The 16,346-nt window shown below is 41.9% G+C and overlaps 1 protein-coding gene across 2 annotated transcripts in view; it reads right to left on the reverse strand.

The window, feature by feature from the left end:
• PDE7A (phosphodiesterase 7A) overlaps positions 1–4,563 on the reverse strand; it is a 78,479-nt gene extending 73,916 nt beyond the window's left edge. For both annotated transcript variants that reach the window (XM_086609359.1, XM_086609358.1), the window contains exon 1: positions 4,426–4,563. In XM_086609359.1, the coding sequence (XP_086465485.1) occupies positions 4,426–4,563 (138 nt within the window). The remainder of the gene's footprint in view (positions 1–4,425) is intronic.
• Positions 4,564–16,346: the final 11,783 nt, after the last annotated feature.

The following is a 16,346-nucleotide window of genomic DNA, read 5'->3' on the forward strand; positions in this document are numbered from 1 at the left end:
TTTCACTGAAGAATCCACAGCTGCTATTAGTGATATTTTTTACCACTACGTCCCCTTTAAGTCAAATCTCGGATTCCATATTCCAATATTCAATATTTTCCATATGGAGAATATTCCATATTTTCATAATCCAGTAGATCTGCAGCCTACTGTTCAGGTGTATATAGCATAGCAAGTCACAAAGCATGATGCTATATTGCTTAAATACATAAAATGGAGATGCAATAAAGAGGGATCATGAACTAGATTATCAAATACCAGGTAGCAGTACATGGTACTACCTGGTACACAATAATACTTGGTACTTCAGGAAGAGACATAGTGCTTACACTTCAGAGATTCAAACGGAGTCTTCTATTATTTGCTCCATTCTCTCTTGATGCAATTTCATCCTTAGGAGATATCTTTCTTTACCATCACCAATTTCAAACATTTAAGGACAGGAAGGTCAAAACTAGAACTTTATTTCTCTTCAGACTCTGCTACTAGATACCACTGACGTAATTTTTCAGAGCCATGGAAGAGAGCACAGAACCAGTCACAAGGCAGAAGGATATAAGTGAGTCAAAACCAGCAGGTTAGGCCAAAGTTTTCTTACTCATTTGTGATATGTTTATGTCAATTGAACTTTTGGCAGAGGTGAAGGGGAGTGTAACATAAGACACAATCTAAAAGTGCTTGCAGCTAAGTTTGTAAGTGGCTTTCATTATAAACCCTTATGCATTAAAAAAAAAAAAAATCAGACTAAAAATTTTCACACTAAATAAGTACAGTTTTAGAAACTCTTTTTCACTACTATTAACACAAGTCAAAAACCAGATGAGGCAAAGAATCTAAAACCATCCTCTGAAAGCTCAGCTTTAATTTAAAAAACATCATTTTGTAACATTTGAAATGAACACCCTAAACGTATGATCCAAGGTACTACTTAACATCCACTTGATCTCACAGTGAACCTACATTTAATCTCACCAGTGTGAGATGTCCCAGTTATTTCAACAGTTACCTCCTTAAGTGCCCTTAAAAACAGCTTTTAACACTAGCATTTAAAATTGTTTCACGTTCAATGATAATTATTAACTCAAACAATTGCATAAACCTATACAATAGCAGCTTTTTACTTGACTGGACTTGAACAATAAATATCATAAAGAACCTCCAGGTAACAGATATCACTTGCTATTTTGCTGTTAATACTTTGAAATTAAGGAAAAGATGACTACAGGGAAATAATTCATACATAAACTGCAAAAAGAAAAGGAACTCTACATTTACTGCAGATAGTAACAGGTGTAAATTGCCACAGGAAGATCTAAAATCAGTATTAGGAAAGAACTCTCCTGACAAGAACAGTTAAGCGTTGTTAACAGTTAAGTTGCCTAGTAAGATTGCATAATATGTATTATCTGAGGCTTTTATGGGTTTCAAAAGCCTAGTGGTACCATCCTTTCCTTTAAATCAGTTCTGACAAACTTCACTGAGCCTATTTTATTTAAAAAGGTAGCAGGCAGCTACCCAGTTTCCTGCTTGTGTTAGTTTTCTGCTGTTTTAGTGAACTGAATCAGCAAACACCTGACAAGCATCAGAGATGGCATAAAGGAAGTAGTAATAATACATGCCCAATGTCAGGACTTTAACCTTCAGCAATAATGAGTTATGTCAGCTCAGCGCATCTCATAAGTCTGTATCTTAAAAAACAGATTAAGCAAACAGATTAGACAAACATCTGCTAATAACACTGTAAGTACAATTTATCCTTCCTGGGGCTGAGAGGAATAGACCAGAATTCTTGAGGTCATTTCCAGCATCTCTTTATTTAGGCTTTAAAAAAGCAACATGCAGCCCATTTTGAACCCATTTAGTCAAACTTGAACATAGTATTAAGTTGAAATTTCACTTAATATATTAAAAAGAGATAAATATTTTCCTGCTTAGCATTACCACAATTAAAAGCTATGTTCAATGTAGCATGCATTTGTCTCACCTGTGTTTCCCATGTAAAATAACTCCTTGCTGAAAGGAGAAGCCTGAAATGTCTTATGCCTAAATCACTTCACTTTTAATCTATAAGTGGGAATCCAATTTTCAAGACTTTACATTTTTTTCAAGAAAATCTGCCAGATGCGTATTAACTGTAAAATGCTGGCTGTACGTATCAGCTTTTTGAGTTTGCTAATAGACGTCTCCAGGTTTACTCAAAAAGCTAGCTAGGGCATTTTATGCTCAAAGCTAGCCTGAGCAGAAGTCTGAAAACAACAGGCTGGTGAGGGTTCAGACCTTATTCATCAGCAATGGAACTGGAATACTAGGAGTCTTCCAGGAGACTTACAAGGTGAAGTTAAGTTCAGAAGTTACACAGAATCATTAGTGTCACTGGTGATGCTTCTTAGTCCATCATTTACACCAGCCTGTAATTGCACGTCGGGTAGACACATCAGGGAAAGGAAAACGGAGGTAAAGACAGCAAAACATAGCTGTACTTCAATCAGCTGGCCAATATTAGCAAAGACTTCCTCACTTATATATCCTAATTCTCTTTTATTAATCCATAAGCTTATTTCTCTGTTTTACTCAAAGGAAACACTACTTGGTCAAGCATACATATAGCTTTCACTTTTTTACAAAAGCACCTCTCCCTGTGACTCACTCTAATATACCTACAGCATATTGGTCAGAAAACAAGGAATCCCTTGAGAAGCTTGACAGCTGGAGAAAAGAATGCTTAAATGTCAATGCCATATTTAATTTGATAAGTTTGTATACACTTTGTGTGTTATCTGCTCTGAAGACCACGCAGAGAAGGAATAAATACAATATATCACCTTGACCATTCTGCCTGTTCCTTTTCCCAAAAAAAACATGAACGCTTTAAACAAGAGAGACTCTTCTCTCATTTGCACAGGACAACACACACTTAATTCGGTTTGACTTTGAAGACGACTTATACATATGGAAAATTCACCATCACCAAGTACAACCCAAATCAAGCGGTACAAATGGAAACCCCAGTTGCTACACGGAAAACTGATTTGTCATGAAAACAAAGTTTTTGTTGATTATTACATTCACATGCAGGAAAGGAAGGGTCATCAGCATATATTCATCTTCATTTGTTTACTAATAATTATTTCCATATGCATTCAAATTCCCGGTCATTAACGCAATATTTTCTTGATTCTTCCTTCCCAAACATACACACGGCTTAATGCTCACACACATGTACAGAGCTTCACTGCTATCAAACCAGGGGCAAAGCCAAAAGAGAGTGGTAGCTCTATATTTTATATATATGCATATATGAAGCAGAGCAAGTCATGAAAAAGCAGAATAACTTCACAAAATACCCCAAAAACATAAACAACAAAAAATGACCATTACATGTGGAAAGAGCAAAGACAACATCTTCTGTAAGGACAACATACTTCAAGGCACTGAAACAGACCGTTCAATCTAGACACAGGGAGTCCCTAAAAGTCAAAACCGGCTGACTTACTTCACCAGAACACATGCTTTCCACCATAATTCCAAATTTTCTCCAGAGACTTTAGCCAGAATATAATTTTATCAGTTTGCTGGGAAACCATGCTAACACATATTCAGAAATTTAGGGCAGTGTTCACGAGAAAAAAAAAAAATCCCTTTTGTCCTGATAGTTACAATGACCTTTTTTGTAGTATTTCCAACATGATCAGATGAAACAAAATCCAGTATAGTTCATCTTGTGACTGATGTAATGTGGGCAGGGAACAATACCGTGGAAACGAAAAAGCCAAGGATCTTTGTCTCTTTCTAGATGGATTGCCAAGTCTTAATAGTTGGAGGGAGAAACAGCATAGCATCCCAAATAAAACACTGCAGTGCATGTTCATTATTTCAGTAAAGTCACTGCAGCTTTTGGCAACCCCATAGGAAACTCAGACCCTTCAAAGAAAGCCCAAGCTACAAAGCCAGAAAACAACGCTAGTTTAAAAAATTACAGAAGAAACAAATAATTCACCGGCTCTGGAAATAAAGCCCACAGAGTTCACCGCTCGCTTTACAACCAATGCTGGAAAGAGAACCTCGACAATAACTCTCCGTAAACCTACAAAAGGTTGCATTTTCTCATCACTGCCACCGGCATCTGGCGGCAGGCGAGGGAGGCGCGACCGGCGGCTCGGCCGCGGAGGGAAGGCCGCTCGCCCCTGCCGCCGCCCCCCGCCGCAGCCCTCAGGGCGGCCACGGGGACAGCTCCGCCGCCAGCCCACCCCCGCCGCACCTCTCCGCCGCCACCGGCTCCCAGCCGACACCAGAAGCAGGCCCTGGCGCCCGGCAGCGGCACGGCGGAGGCCGGGCGGGCGGGAGACCGGCGGGACGCCGAGCCGGCGCAGACCCTCCCGCCGCCGCGGAGAGGCGGGCGCCGGCGGGCCCGGCGGCGGTGCCTACCTGTGAGAGCTGCCGGGGGTTGGGGCAGCCGAAGAGCGCGGAGCTGGAGCTGAAGCTGATGGCCCCTCTGCGGCTGAGGACGTGCTGCGGCACCGGCCTGTCCAGCGGCAGCACCGGCAGCTGGTAACATACTTCCATTGAAGAAGCCTCCGTGCGCCGACCCGCCGCAGGGCAGCGGCCTCGCCCGCCGCCGCACCTGCCCGCGCAGGGCTCGCCGCAGCGGGGCGGCGGGGGGAAGCCCGCGGCGAAACCCCGTGGGGGCCCGGCGCCTCCTCACCGCCCCCGCACCCCCCGGGGGGCCGGGCCGGGCCGCGCCGGGCCCCGGGCCTTTGTCCTCCGCCGCCAAAGCCTGGCGGGAACCGCCGCCGGGAGCGAGGGGGAGGCGGCGAAGCGGGACGCCTCTGTCAGCGCCCGAGGCGGCGAGTCCCGGCCCGGAGCCCGCAGCAACCGCCGCTCCCTCGGCCTCGCCGCTGCCGGCGGGAGCCGCTGTCAGCCCCGCTGCCCGGCGCCGCGCATCGAGGCGAGGCCGGCCGGGGTGGGTGGGGGGGCCGCTTTGGGTGAGACACACGCCGCGCTCGCCCCTATTGTCCGGCGCGGCCGGGAGGAGGAGGAGGAGGAAGAAGAGGAGGAGGAGGCGCCGCAGCCGCACGGCCCCGCTGCGCCGGGGGGAAGGGGCCGGGCCCTCGGAGAGGGGACCCGGGGAGGAGGGGGGAAGGAGGAGGAGGGAGAAAAGCAGAAGGAGGAGGGAGGGGAGAGGAGAGGAGGAGGAGGAGGGAGGAAGCCTTCGCCCCGCCCGCCCCCGCTCGGAGCAGCCCCGAGTGCACTAGCCCAGGAGGAGGCACGAGCCCGACGGACTGTGCGTGGGTCGCGCGACTGGCGACACGCAGAGCGTCATCACGTAACTACCCACTCTCCCCTTCCTCCCGCCCGCCCGCCTGTGCGCAGCGGGGTGGGTCGGCGGCGCCGGCGGGCTCCGCGCGCCGTGCCGGGCGCATGCGCCCTCCCGTTCGCGCCTTCGGTGGCGGCCGCGGCCGGGGCCGGCGGCGAGGCCGGGGCTGAGGCGGGCGTGGGGGGGTGGCGGCTGTGTGGAGGGGCAGCGCCCCGCCCCGCCCTGCGGCCGGCAGCGCTGCCCGCGCAGGGGCGGGAGGCGGCACCTTCCTTCCTCCTTCCCTCCGTTTCTCCGTCTTTCCTGCCTTTCCCTCGGCTGCCCGCCGGGCTGAGCACGTGCCGCGCTGCGCGCTGGCCGGGCGAGGCCCGGGGGAACGGGCCCAGGGGGCGGCCAGCGTCGGGGACCAGGGCGGGGAGCGCGGTCGCGTTGGGGTCGACTCGGTGCCCGTGTTTCCCGAAAGCCCTCGGTCCCCCCGGGCCGTGCCCTGACGGGTGGGGGCCGGGGACCGGGGCAGCCTCGCTGAGGGGGCGGCGGTCTCCGGCTTCGGCGGCGTTCGGGGGACGCCCCGTAGCCGTCGGTACGGCCCGGCCTTGAGCTCCCAACGCGCGCATCAAACGCGTAAAGACCATTTTCTTTAAACCGCGTTATCTACCAAAAGTAATACCATGGAGGAGTTTGTGTTTGCATTTGAATCTTGGCTGTTTGTTTGAGTGTGGAGGGGTGATGGGGTTTTTTTGAGTGTGGAGGGGTGGGTTTTTTTCAAGATGAAGAGGTAAAACCGTGTAATTTTGTTAAGGTAAAAGGTGAGATTCGTGGCAAACCACACAATTCTGCGAACTGGAATTTAAGGAGGAATAATTCATGAGGTGATCTGGTCCATAGCTATGTACGTCACATTAGCTGGGACACTTGGAACTAGGCTTGGTGGTTTTTAGGACTAAGCCTCCCTTTGTCTCTCCTTGCAGCTGCTTTTTTCCATCCTTTCATCTCTTTTATTTCTCCATCATAAAAAAAAAATCCTAAAGGTAAGGGAACGCTTCTGTTCTTTGAATAATATATGAAGTGCCTGTACGCACTTAAAAATCAGATTTTGCAAAATGATTCATATGATTTAATTTTGCATAATACATTGTTCCTCTAAGCACTTGCTTACTGGCAGAAAGGTTTAGATTTCATGTGATAACGGTTATTTATAGGCAATGACATGGCTTTGGAGGAACCCATTTGGAAAGAATAGGTGGTTTGTATAGAGGATTTTCATCTGTTTGAACTAGTAGAAGCAAGAAGTTTTATAGATGTGGACTGATGACTGTTTTACTCTGAGCTACAAAGTTAAGAAACACGCCTCATTCTTTTGCAGAACTGCAATCCTACATTGTCTCATGGATAGCCACAAGGATGTATGGACACATGAGAGAGAACGCTGGATCAACTGCCTCGTCTTAAAAGCTTGCCTTAGCTGTTTTTCTTCCATTTCTGGAAATAAAAATGTCACAAGTGTTCACAGTCTGATTTTATAATGTATTCATGCAGTAATTAAAAATATATAATAAGCACATAATAATTCACAGTAAAATAACGTACTCAGCTTTTTTTTTAACTAATTAAGGTATGCTAGGTTTTCTGCATTCTTTGACAGCTTACTCATATTTGGCCTGCTTACATCACCAAATCAACAGTGCATTTAAGTTACTGAAGATAGAACTCCACCAGTTTCACTGCAGTCGGAATTTCCCTCTCCCATTCATTTTTCAAAATTACTTTTGGTTCTTTCCTGCTAATAACAAATCAGTTTTCTGTACTTCAGTAGGATGCATTTTTACTCTAGTCTAGATAATCTAAAGTTCAATTTATGAAAAATAGATGTACATGTTTTGTAGGGAAAAGAAAATGTATTCTTAGTTTTCACTGAGTATACATAGTGTGTATTTCAGTCCTTCGAGGTTAAGTTATAAATAAAGATAATTGATAATGTGTTTTAGGGTTCCTATCAGCTTTATGTACTTTCCCTTGACTAGTTGAAACTAGTTCTTTAAGGTCATATTAGTGCTCAATCTGAGCCAGTATATCCTTAGATAACATAATCAGCATTTTCTTTTCCCTCATTAGTAATCAAGTTATCTTTGATCTCTAAGTAATGTTACATAAACATCTTTAAGGAATCTGAAATACATTCTTATGAGGTAAGCATAGATTTTCCAGGCAGTGACTGATTCCATAAATGTTCTGCTTTCAGGACACAAAGTAATATTTTTGTTAAATACACAAGTTATTCATATTCACTAGGTGATGGTTTCTTTTATGAGTTTATGAGGAAGAATCCCTCCTCAGAATGATAGACAAAGCCTTAGAATTACAGCGTAAGTCACATATTTCAGCCTAAATAATATGTTCGTTACAAAAAGAGTACATGTCTTACGCAGTGCATCCTGCCTGTTCTCTCTGCTGTCTTGTCTGGCTGCAAGTTAAGAGCTTATAGCACAGGCAAGAGGTTTTTCTTTTTGTTACAGAGGTGTAGCGACACCAAAATGTTCATTCCCAGCATTTTGTTTGAATTAAGTTGTTTTCCTTGTGAACCATGGGGTTCTTTGAACACCATGGTGCTGCCTTTCTTAAATGCGTCATACGGCATCATGAGGTGCCATAATTCACCTATGAAGCCCTGTGTATTGTGGCTTCTTTATCATGGCAGATACAGCCTTTCATAGAGACCACACATCAGAATTTTTTCAAATTTAGGGAGCATTAATAAAGTTTCAATGATTCTTTACACGTTTACAGTTAATATCTTTTACACATCGATACCATTTTCAGGGTGCTGTCTAGCAAGGAGGAAGCATTACTGGTGGCTGGATTTATCACAAAGAGGGGCACTCGTGTGAAACTGGAGAGATGGAAGATGACAAAATCTGAGTGAGTTTAGTTTCCTGGTTACTGTGAAAAGAGGATAAAATCGCAAAGGCACAGCAGCGAGACGTTCTGCTGGGCTAACCGCATGGCACGGGGTGCCGCTTTGCGGCACAGCCAGCTAGCGCCAGCAGAACCGGACAGTCCAGACAGAAGAGGATGCTTTCCCGACGTTCTTGTATGAAACAGAAAGTAGGGATCCTCAAAGGCGTAACACGCTTGTACTTTGAAAACACCCTGAGAACACAGGAAATACTTATTTGTGCAGGTACACGATCAAGATAAGCGCAAGAGAGATTTAGCTTTTCTTCTTACGTGAAGAAGTTACGTGGGGTTGTTTCTATAGACAGGAAAATCTTTTCAGTTGTTGCGTCCTCAGTAACTGCGTTTTTTACACATTGTTTTTGGCATGTGCCATTTGTCTGTCACATACACAGGTAAATCCTTTTTTTCTACCCAGAGTTATTGTCTGGGTGAATACTGTATATTTCCATAGGCCTTACAGGCATCTGTCAGTCCAGTTGAAGCGTACTCCTTTCTCCATTTGGTATGTCCCTTCCCTCTGCCTTGCCTTGGAACTGCGTTGAGCTTGGTTGAATTTTGTGGCAATACGATGTCCTTGACTCCTGTTTGGTTTGCCATCCCCTGCACCCCCAGATAATTTTCTGCAGAAATTTTAGCCATCTCCTCAGTGTGTACATCCTTCCTGCGTGGGACAATTTGTACTTGCCTTTACCTGAGTGCGTTGCGATTTCCTCAACTCGTTTTTTTCAATTGGTCAAGATCGAATACCACTCGTGTCCTTCAATATACTTGTCAGTCTTTCCTGGCTCTCTGTCATCTGCAAATTTAATAAGCATGCTCTCAAAACCGGTCAGGTGAACAGTGAAAATTCTATGAATGAATGAGTCCAAGATCTGGAAGAGGCCTGAAGAATGGTATTTAGTATATCCTGTCAACCCTTGCTAACTCATCTGGGAACCGTTTCCAATACTTTTTGCACCCATCTTGCAGTAGATTTGTCTACTCTGTAGCCCAGGTTCATCTTTCCTAACTTTAAAGGCTTAATCTAGAGAGTAGTTGCCTAAGGCTAATTTCATAGTCAATGATTAGGGGAAAGACAGCAGGCCATTCAAGTTATTCTTTGAAGTTGTCTTTCTCTCCACTGAAAAGAAGGAACACAGTGCAGCCTTTCACCTAATTTAGATGCTTCAGTTTGTGTCCGTGAAGTTGATCAGATGAAGCAGGATAGGTGATTTTGTTTACAGTAGTGTCAGGGTGGACCGTGCAGCAGGGCAGTGTCAGCAAAGACGAGCTGTGTCACGTGTACCGTGTTCCTCTTAGCTACAGGTTTTGTCACTCTGCTGGAAAGGCAGATTGAGTCAGTTTGACTTGTTTGGGAAGACTGCTGCTTTGCTTTTGCTTCAATTTCTGATGTTTTCAATATTATATTGAAAACAATTTAGAATATTTTCAATATTTGCAATAACTTTAATTTCACTAAACTGACCGTGGTGGTTTAGCCCAGCTGGCAACTAAACGCCGGGCAGCCACTCACTCACCCTCCCCACCCCTGAGGAATGGGGAACAGAATTAAAGGGGAAAAGGGAAGGAGACTCGTGGGTTGCGAAAAGAACATTTTAATAATAATAATAATAATAATAATAATAATAATAATAATAATAATAATAATAATAATAATAATAATAAATCAAAAGTAATCGTGATAAAATAATAATAATATGTGAAAAAAATATACAAACAAGTGATACACAGTATAATTGCTCACCACCCTGTGACCAATGTCTGTCCTGTCCCGGCAAGCAATCCCGAAACGAGTCCTGACACTGCAGTCCTGGACGAGTGAGAGGCACAAAAAGAGAGCGAGAGAAAGATAGAACTCCGAGAGTCAAAGAGAGAGCCCTTAGAAGAGAATTCCCAACTTTCCAGTCAACCCTCACCTATATACTGGGCATGACATTGCATGATATAGAATTTTCAATTGGCCAGTGTAGCCCTCAATGCTAGGTCCAAGTTCAAATCACAAGAGGAGTTGTGGTCCCTTTGTCTCGACCATGCTCCCCCACCATTCTGTCGTGCTCCTGCACACTGGCAAAAAACATGGGAAGCTGAAAGGTCCTTGATGTCTCAGCACCAACTGTAAACATCAGTGCACTGTCAACATTCTTCTCATAACAAATCCCAGACTAAATCCAAAACACAGAGTTCTTTTAGCAGCTAAAAATTAAAACTAACTGTCCCAGTCGAAACCAGGACACTGACATTGGCTAATGGACATATACAAATTCTGCACCAAAACCAGCAAGCTGGAGTAGAAAGTTAAGAGTGATCCCAGGGGATTTGAGTTTTAATTTGCTTCCAGCCCTGACAATCCCTCTCTATGGTTAATTTGAGACTGGAGTTTTACTGACAAGTTATAGCCTCCAGAAACAGGGACTGACAGTGGAAACAGGCTTACAAAAGTTAGCTCTGAACAGCTGCAGACTGTCAAAAGTTTAGTATCAATTTGAAGACAACTTTTTTAACTTCACTGAAGATGTTATTTGGAATAACAGTGAGAAAAGGTGATTCTTTTCACACTCTTTCTTAAATGCACTTCTAGAAAACATGCTAGAGTGCACACAGCTTAAATGGTCTCAGCCATTGAAGTTCTGGTTTTCTCAGTGATTACGGTTGTCTGGACAAAAATCCTCATGCTACAGTAGTGTTAAAATGACTAAGGGCGTTGGTGTCAGCATAAGCCTGTGGAGAAAGCTTCTCTTTGTGTCATTTTTACATGCATAATACCAGCTGATGCACAGAATATTTTTAATATCAGAGTGGGAGGATATGAGAACCCCAGGTGCAGTTTCAGAGGTGCAGCTTACAAGTTTAATGGTGTTATTAGAAGCTGAAAATTCACAGCTTTTTGTGTTGGTAATGGAAGTGGGTTTGGACCCCTATGAACAAACATAATGAATGCATGGCACATTCACCAGCTGAATCATTTCTCAACGGACCATTCAGCATGCAGTACCTGATAGCCTCCGTGATAAGCTGTAGAGCATCAATCACCCGTTCATCTTTAGAAAATGTAGTAGTTTATTTTGATTTGGTTTTGTAACTCTTCTTTATGTTTCTTATGTTACCCCAATACCTCATTAAAACCACGCATTCTTTCTAGACTTCTTTACATGAAGGTGTAATTTTCAGCACAGATTTAACAAGAATTTTTTTAAAGCAATTTTGACTTGTATTTAAAAAAAAAATAACTAAGCAGTCCTATAATTAGGGACTGAGAGTTAGGTTTGGATTTGAAAGTTGCATTTAGGTTCAAAAGATTCCTGATGTCCTATCTGATTCTTTACTGATGTACTGGCATATGGAAACAGTGTCTTGTAATATTAAAGCTGAGAATATTAAATACTGCTAGAAGTGAAATAATGAGCTAAAGTTCCTGCTTACCAGCTAAGCTGAAGCAACGGTGTCTTATTAATCTCACTGTGTTGTGTTGTCAAAAACTAAAGGAAAGAAGTATGTTATTTAAAGCTCAAAAGTGAGACCTTTCTTAATAATGCTAGAATTTTTCAGTCAAAAAACATTTTAATTTATTTCTGATTATATTAAAGATGAGCACACTCCCTTGTTGCAAAAGCTTATTTGTTTGAGAATGTAGAACAGTTGCTTTTTTATATTGTGCTAAAATTATTGGAAAATTTCTAGCAACAAAAATGACACTTAAACAACAGTCTCCCTTTGGTGGATGAAGCAAATCAGAAATGGAAACTGCAGTAACTTGCAGCATTTGCATATCTGATAATTTGAATGACTACATCCAGGAACCTAACAGTCTTTCTCTTACACCTACCTTCCATTTGCACTTTGGCTTTTTTATTATTCAACTTTATCTCTATTGAAATGTCATTTTGTGCAATTATTCCCTCATAAAAAGAGTTAAGTTGGAATAAATATTAACTGCGATTAGAATTAGCAATTACATTCAGAGGATCACATTAGTAGTAGAAATGTATACTAATTAGTATTCAAATTAAATTACTCCATTATGTTCCAAGTAGTTATTTTTTCTGCCTTTTCGAATGATGCTTCACTTTCTCCATTGAATTTGAGCTTGCATCAAAAATTAAACAGGTATAGAATCATAGAATGGCATAGGCTGGAAGGGACCCTAGAGATTTCATCTTTTTGTGCTTGCTTTTTAGCTCCTTGGTGGGACTGCTCCTCTATCAAAACCTGTAGCAGTAGAAGGTAGTCCCATTCAGATGAATAGAAGTGAGAGGATCAAATATTTGCAGCAACTCATGTTTTTTCACCATGTAGCATCCTGACATTTCTTTTTGAAGGAAAGACTGTGTCGGGGTTAGCGTTAGCATGACTTCTCCTTGAAAGTGTGGAAAATCATCTGTCATTCTGCCAGTCTTCCCATTAACTAACTGAGCAAATGCAGTGAGAAGATTTCTTTACTTTCAAGAGACTACCTCTGGTTTTACTTAGGTTTATTCTTTGCTAGACCTTTCGTTTTTAACAATGGCAAAAAGGTAGCTGGAATCCTGTCTGATTTACAACTCACTAAATTTCTATGTGCTTAATCCAATTAAAACTGAAAGGAATGTTGCCAACACGTCAACAAAAATGCGACAAAGCGATGGGAGGGTTCGTTTACAGAAATTCCTGAATTCCTTTGTCTTGACCAAATGAAAGAAAATCGTTCTTGTAAGACAAGTGCATACTAAAAGGATTAACTCTGATAAACTGACTTTTATGTTCAGATAAAAGCCAATCTGAGTTCTAGGAGAACATTTTTCAATCAATTTCTTAAAAGCAGCTTTGCATTTAATTAGACATGAGTCTCTTGTTTAAAAGCTAAAGGGGGGGCAGGTTTCGTGCGCTAAAACGCAGAGGCTGGGCCTCTTAACGGTGTGCAGTGCACTGGAAATGTGGTCTTAAAATACATCAGTGCTAAGCTAGACGCTGCTATGCAAAGGGGACATGCCACTCCATCTCACTCCTCCTGGCTGTTTGCTCCTACCAGCACTGATGCTCAACTCCAGGTTAAGCCAAAAGAGTTTAAGGAGTTAAGCTGAGAGAAAATGAACCTTAACCCTCCCCCCAAAAAAAGTGAGACCAGACAAACAGCACAACTGGTACAAGGTGCAGGTATATAACTGGCGACGGAGTGCCCCTTTCGGAGTCAGCACATAGTTAGACCACATCGTCTGTATCATAAAAACTCACCTACGTGGTGTGAATCAGGATTATGTAAGGGATTGCTCAGATACTATGTAATTCAAAAAGTAGTTCATTTTAGAAATCTAGTTTTAAAATCTCATATAAAGATATTATTTAGAATATATATATAACATTGAAATAGGTATGTGGAATATATAACATATATGGAGTATATAACATGTGGAATATGTATGTAACATGTTTATGATACAAGACAGGCATAGCAGAATTTGCAGCAAAGATAAGGGTTAATTGGCATGAAATATTAGTGGTACAAAGTATATACTTAATTTTATGCATGTTCTTACATGCTTTGCTGAGTTGGGATTATGGAGAACACCCTCTAGTCATGTGTCAGAACATCAGTTAAATCTACGTAAATCAATACCATGTCAGCATTTTTCTACATTAAATTATGTGACTAGAAGTTTGTAGAATAGTTTTTTTCAAGCATAGGCCTAAGCAAATAGGCAACTTTTATAATGTTTAATCTCACCTTGAACTCTGAATATTTGTTAATATAATTCTTTACTAAGCAATTTAATTCTAAAATGTAAAACATATGAATAAACATACTAGTTTGCAAATTGTTCAAAACCTGCAAGACAGCATGCTTTATAGAATACCTAAAACCAGGGTCTGCTGGTTTTGGGCATCTGCTCAGTTGTATGCAGGAGGTTTAACTTATACACTCAATTCATGACTACACAAAATAAGTAGAAAAAACATGTTCTGCAGTACCTGTAATTAGAAAGATCCCGATACTTCACTGCAGAACACAAAGATTTGAGAACCAATAGGCCCAAACAGCCAATTTAGTGAAAGGTTGGTTATATTGCTGCTGATCTTGAACTGGATGATCTGTGGGCAAGCTAAATATCATTGCATCTGTAGCCAAGATAATAAATTCCCAGATAATGGGAGAATTTAATTTGTTAGAAGTCAGAACTGATACTAATACACTGCAAGTCAATACTATTTGCGTTACAAGTGACTGGTTTATTGCCAGATATGAAAAAAAAAATTTACAGCGTGAAGCTATGCGCCCAAACAATATATGAATGGTTTTGTAATTCAGTTTTCAGATATATTTTTGTTTCCTTGTCACCTTGTTGTGTCTATACACATGAATGTCCATTCACGGAAACAATTGATGAAATAGGTCTTTCTAAGAAGAAAAGAAAGACTTTCCTTTCCTTTTCCTTCCTTTCTATTTTTTTCCACTACTTGGAAAAAAATAAACAAATGTTCATCATGCAAACATCTTTAATTGCCACTTAACAAATGTAGGAACAAAAATTGCTTTGTGTGTAATTTGTAACAATATATTAATTTAAATAGCATATGACTTTTAAATAATATGCAAATAAGAGAAGGAAGAATTGGTGAAATCCGTTATTGCAAATTGTCTATTTTGAATTGTGACATCAAAAGTTGATGATGAAAGATTACAAAGTCAGGTGCCTAGCAGCAGCGGAGGCGATTACTATGTAAACGAATAGTAGCATCATATACTGACTGTTACCAAGTAACACATAATATGGGTTCTGTGCTGCTCTGATATGACATACACACCACAGCACATCATTTCCCCTTTCTATGGCATAGACTCTATGCACGCACTGGAAGTCTTTCTAATACTGCGGCGTTCCAGCCAGAGGGTGCTGGTGGCCAATTTCTATTTGCTGTAAGGAAAAGGCTTTTGCCCAGTGTCCCAGGAAAAGCTTCACATCTCCAGGTCTGTAATTTTGGAACAAACATGTAACAGTGCAAATTTGGAGAGTTAGCTGTTATTCGATATTCTATGTTTCTGTTTGTTAGAATTGTAGAAATCTTCATGCCTGAGCTGAGGCAGGGTTAGCCTTGGCTTGGGGACTCGTGGTGCAACAGGGCAGCAGCAGTTCCCAAGGACTGCACATGCCTTCTACAGTAGCTTACGTACTCCAGTGCTAGGATACCACAGTTTCGGAACCCCTGTCTAATATTTGTAAATTGTTTTGAAATAATATTTTGAAATAACGTAAAAGTTTGAAGAGCTTTTTTTTAAGGAAAGCAAGAAAATAAAGTACCTCACTTCCCCTGAAGTGAATCATCCTCCCCACAGGCTTTCAGAAAAAAAAAGAACCTGTGGAATTTAATGTGAGTAAAACTCATAAGGGTCCCCAGTCACTTAAAGTAATTTATGGAAAAATTTATAAATAAGAGCTACAAATGATTGGGTGCTCATTTTCTGTCAGCCTCAATCGGGAGTTCTGTCACTGATTTATAGAGGGCTGAGATCTCACCTTCTGAATCAAAGGAACATTAACAATTATTTTGTAGGTTTTATAGCAGCCATAAAATTCTTTATTGAATTCTGTATGATTTCCATAAAGTCCATAGGACTCTTCAATATAATAAATGCCTTGTAATCGATTTGCCTGAACTAAGAAATACGAGTTATGCTAAGGCCTGTGAATATTTATTTATCCCTGAAGATTGTTTTCTGTTAAAACATAATTCTTCATTTATTGATAGCAATTACCACTGCATTTTATGGCCTGAATTTTCTATTGCAATCAATAGATAAATCATAAAGTTGAAAAGTGCATGATGTTCTTTAGCAGGGAATAAATGCCAGCGCTCTGTACCGTTACAATTATATTGACCTTATTAGGGACAAATCGGCCGATTTGGAAATAAGCAACTTCTAAGCAGCGGCTATAATTTTAATACTGGTTTCTTCCTCTGAAGGACAGCCCACACTCTGTTGCCACAGCTGCCTAATTGAAGTTTGATCTCACAGCTGGATCACGCACCAGTGACCGCTCCGCTGCTTTGGCAACTTGTTGCTGTTACACTAACTTTTTGTTTCTCGGTCACAAGCAAATTAAAGCAG

Source organism: Tauraco erythrolophus, chromosome 3, assembly GCF_009769465.1.
Source record: "Tauraco erythrolophus isolate bTauEry1 chromosome 3, bTauEry1.pri, whole genome shotgun sequence".
NCBI lineage: Eukaryota > Metazoa > Chordata > Aves > Musophagiformes > Musophagidae > Tauraco > Tauraco erythrolophus.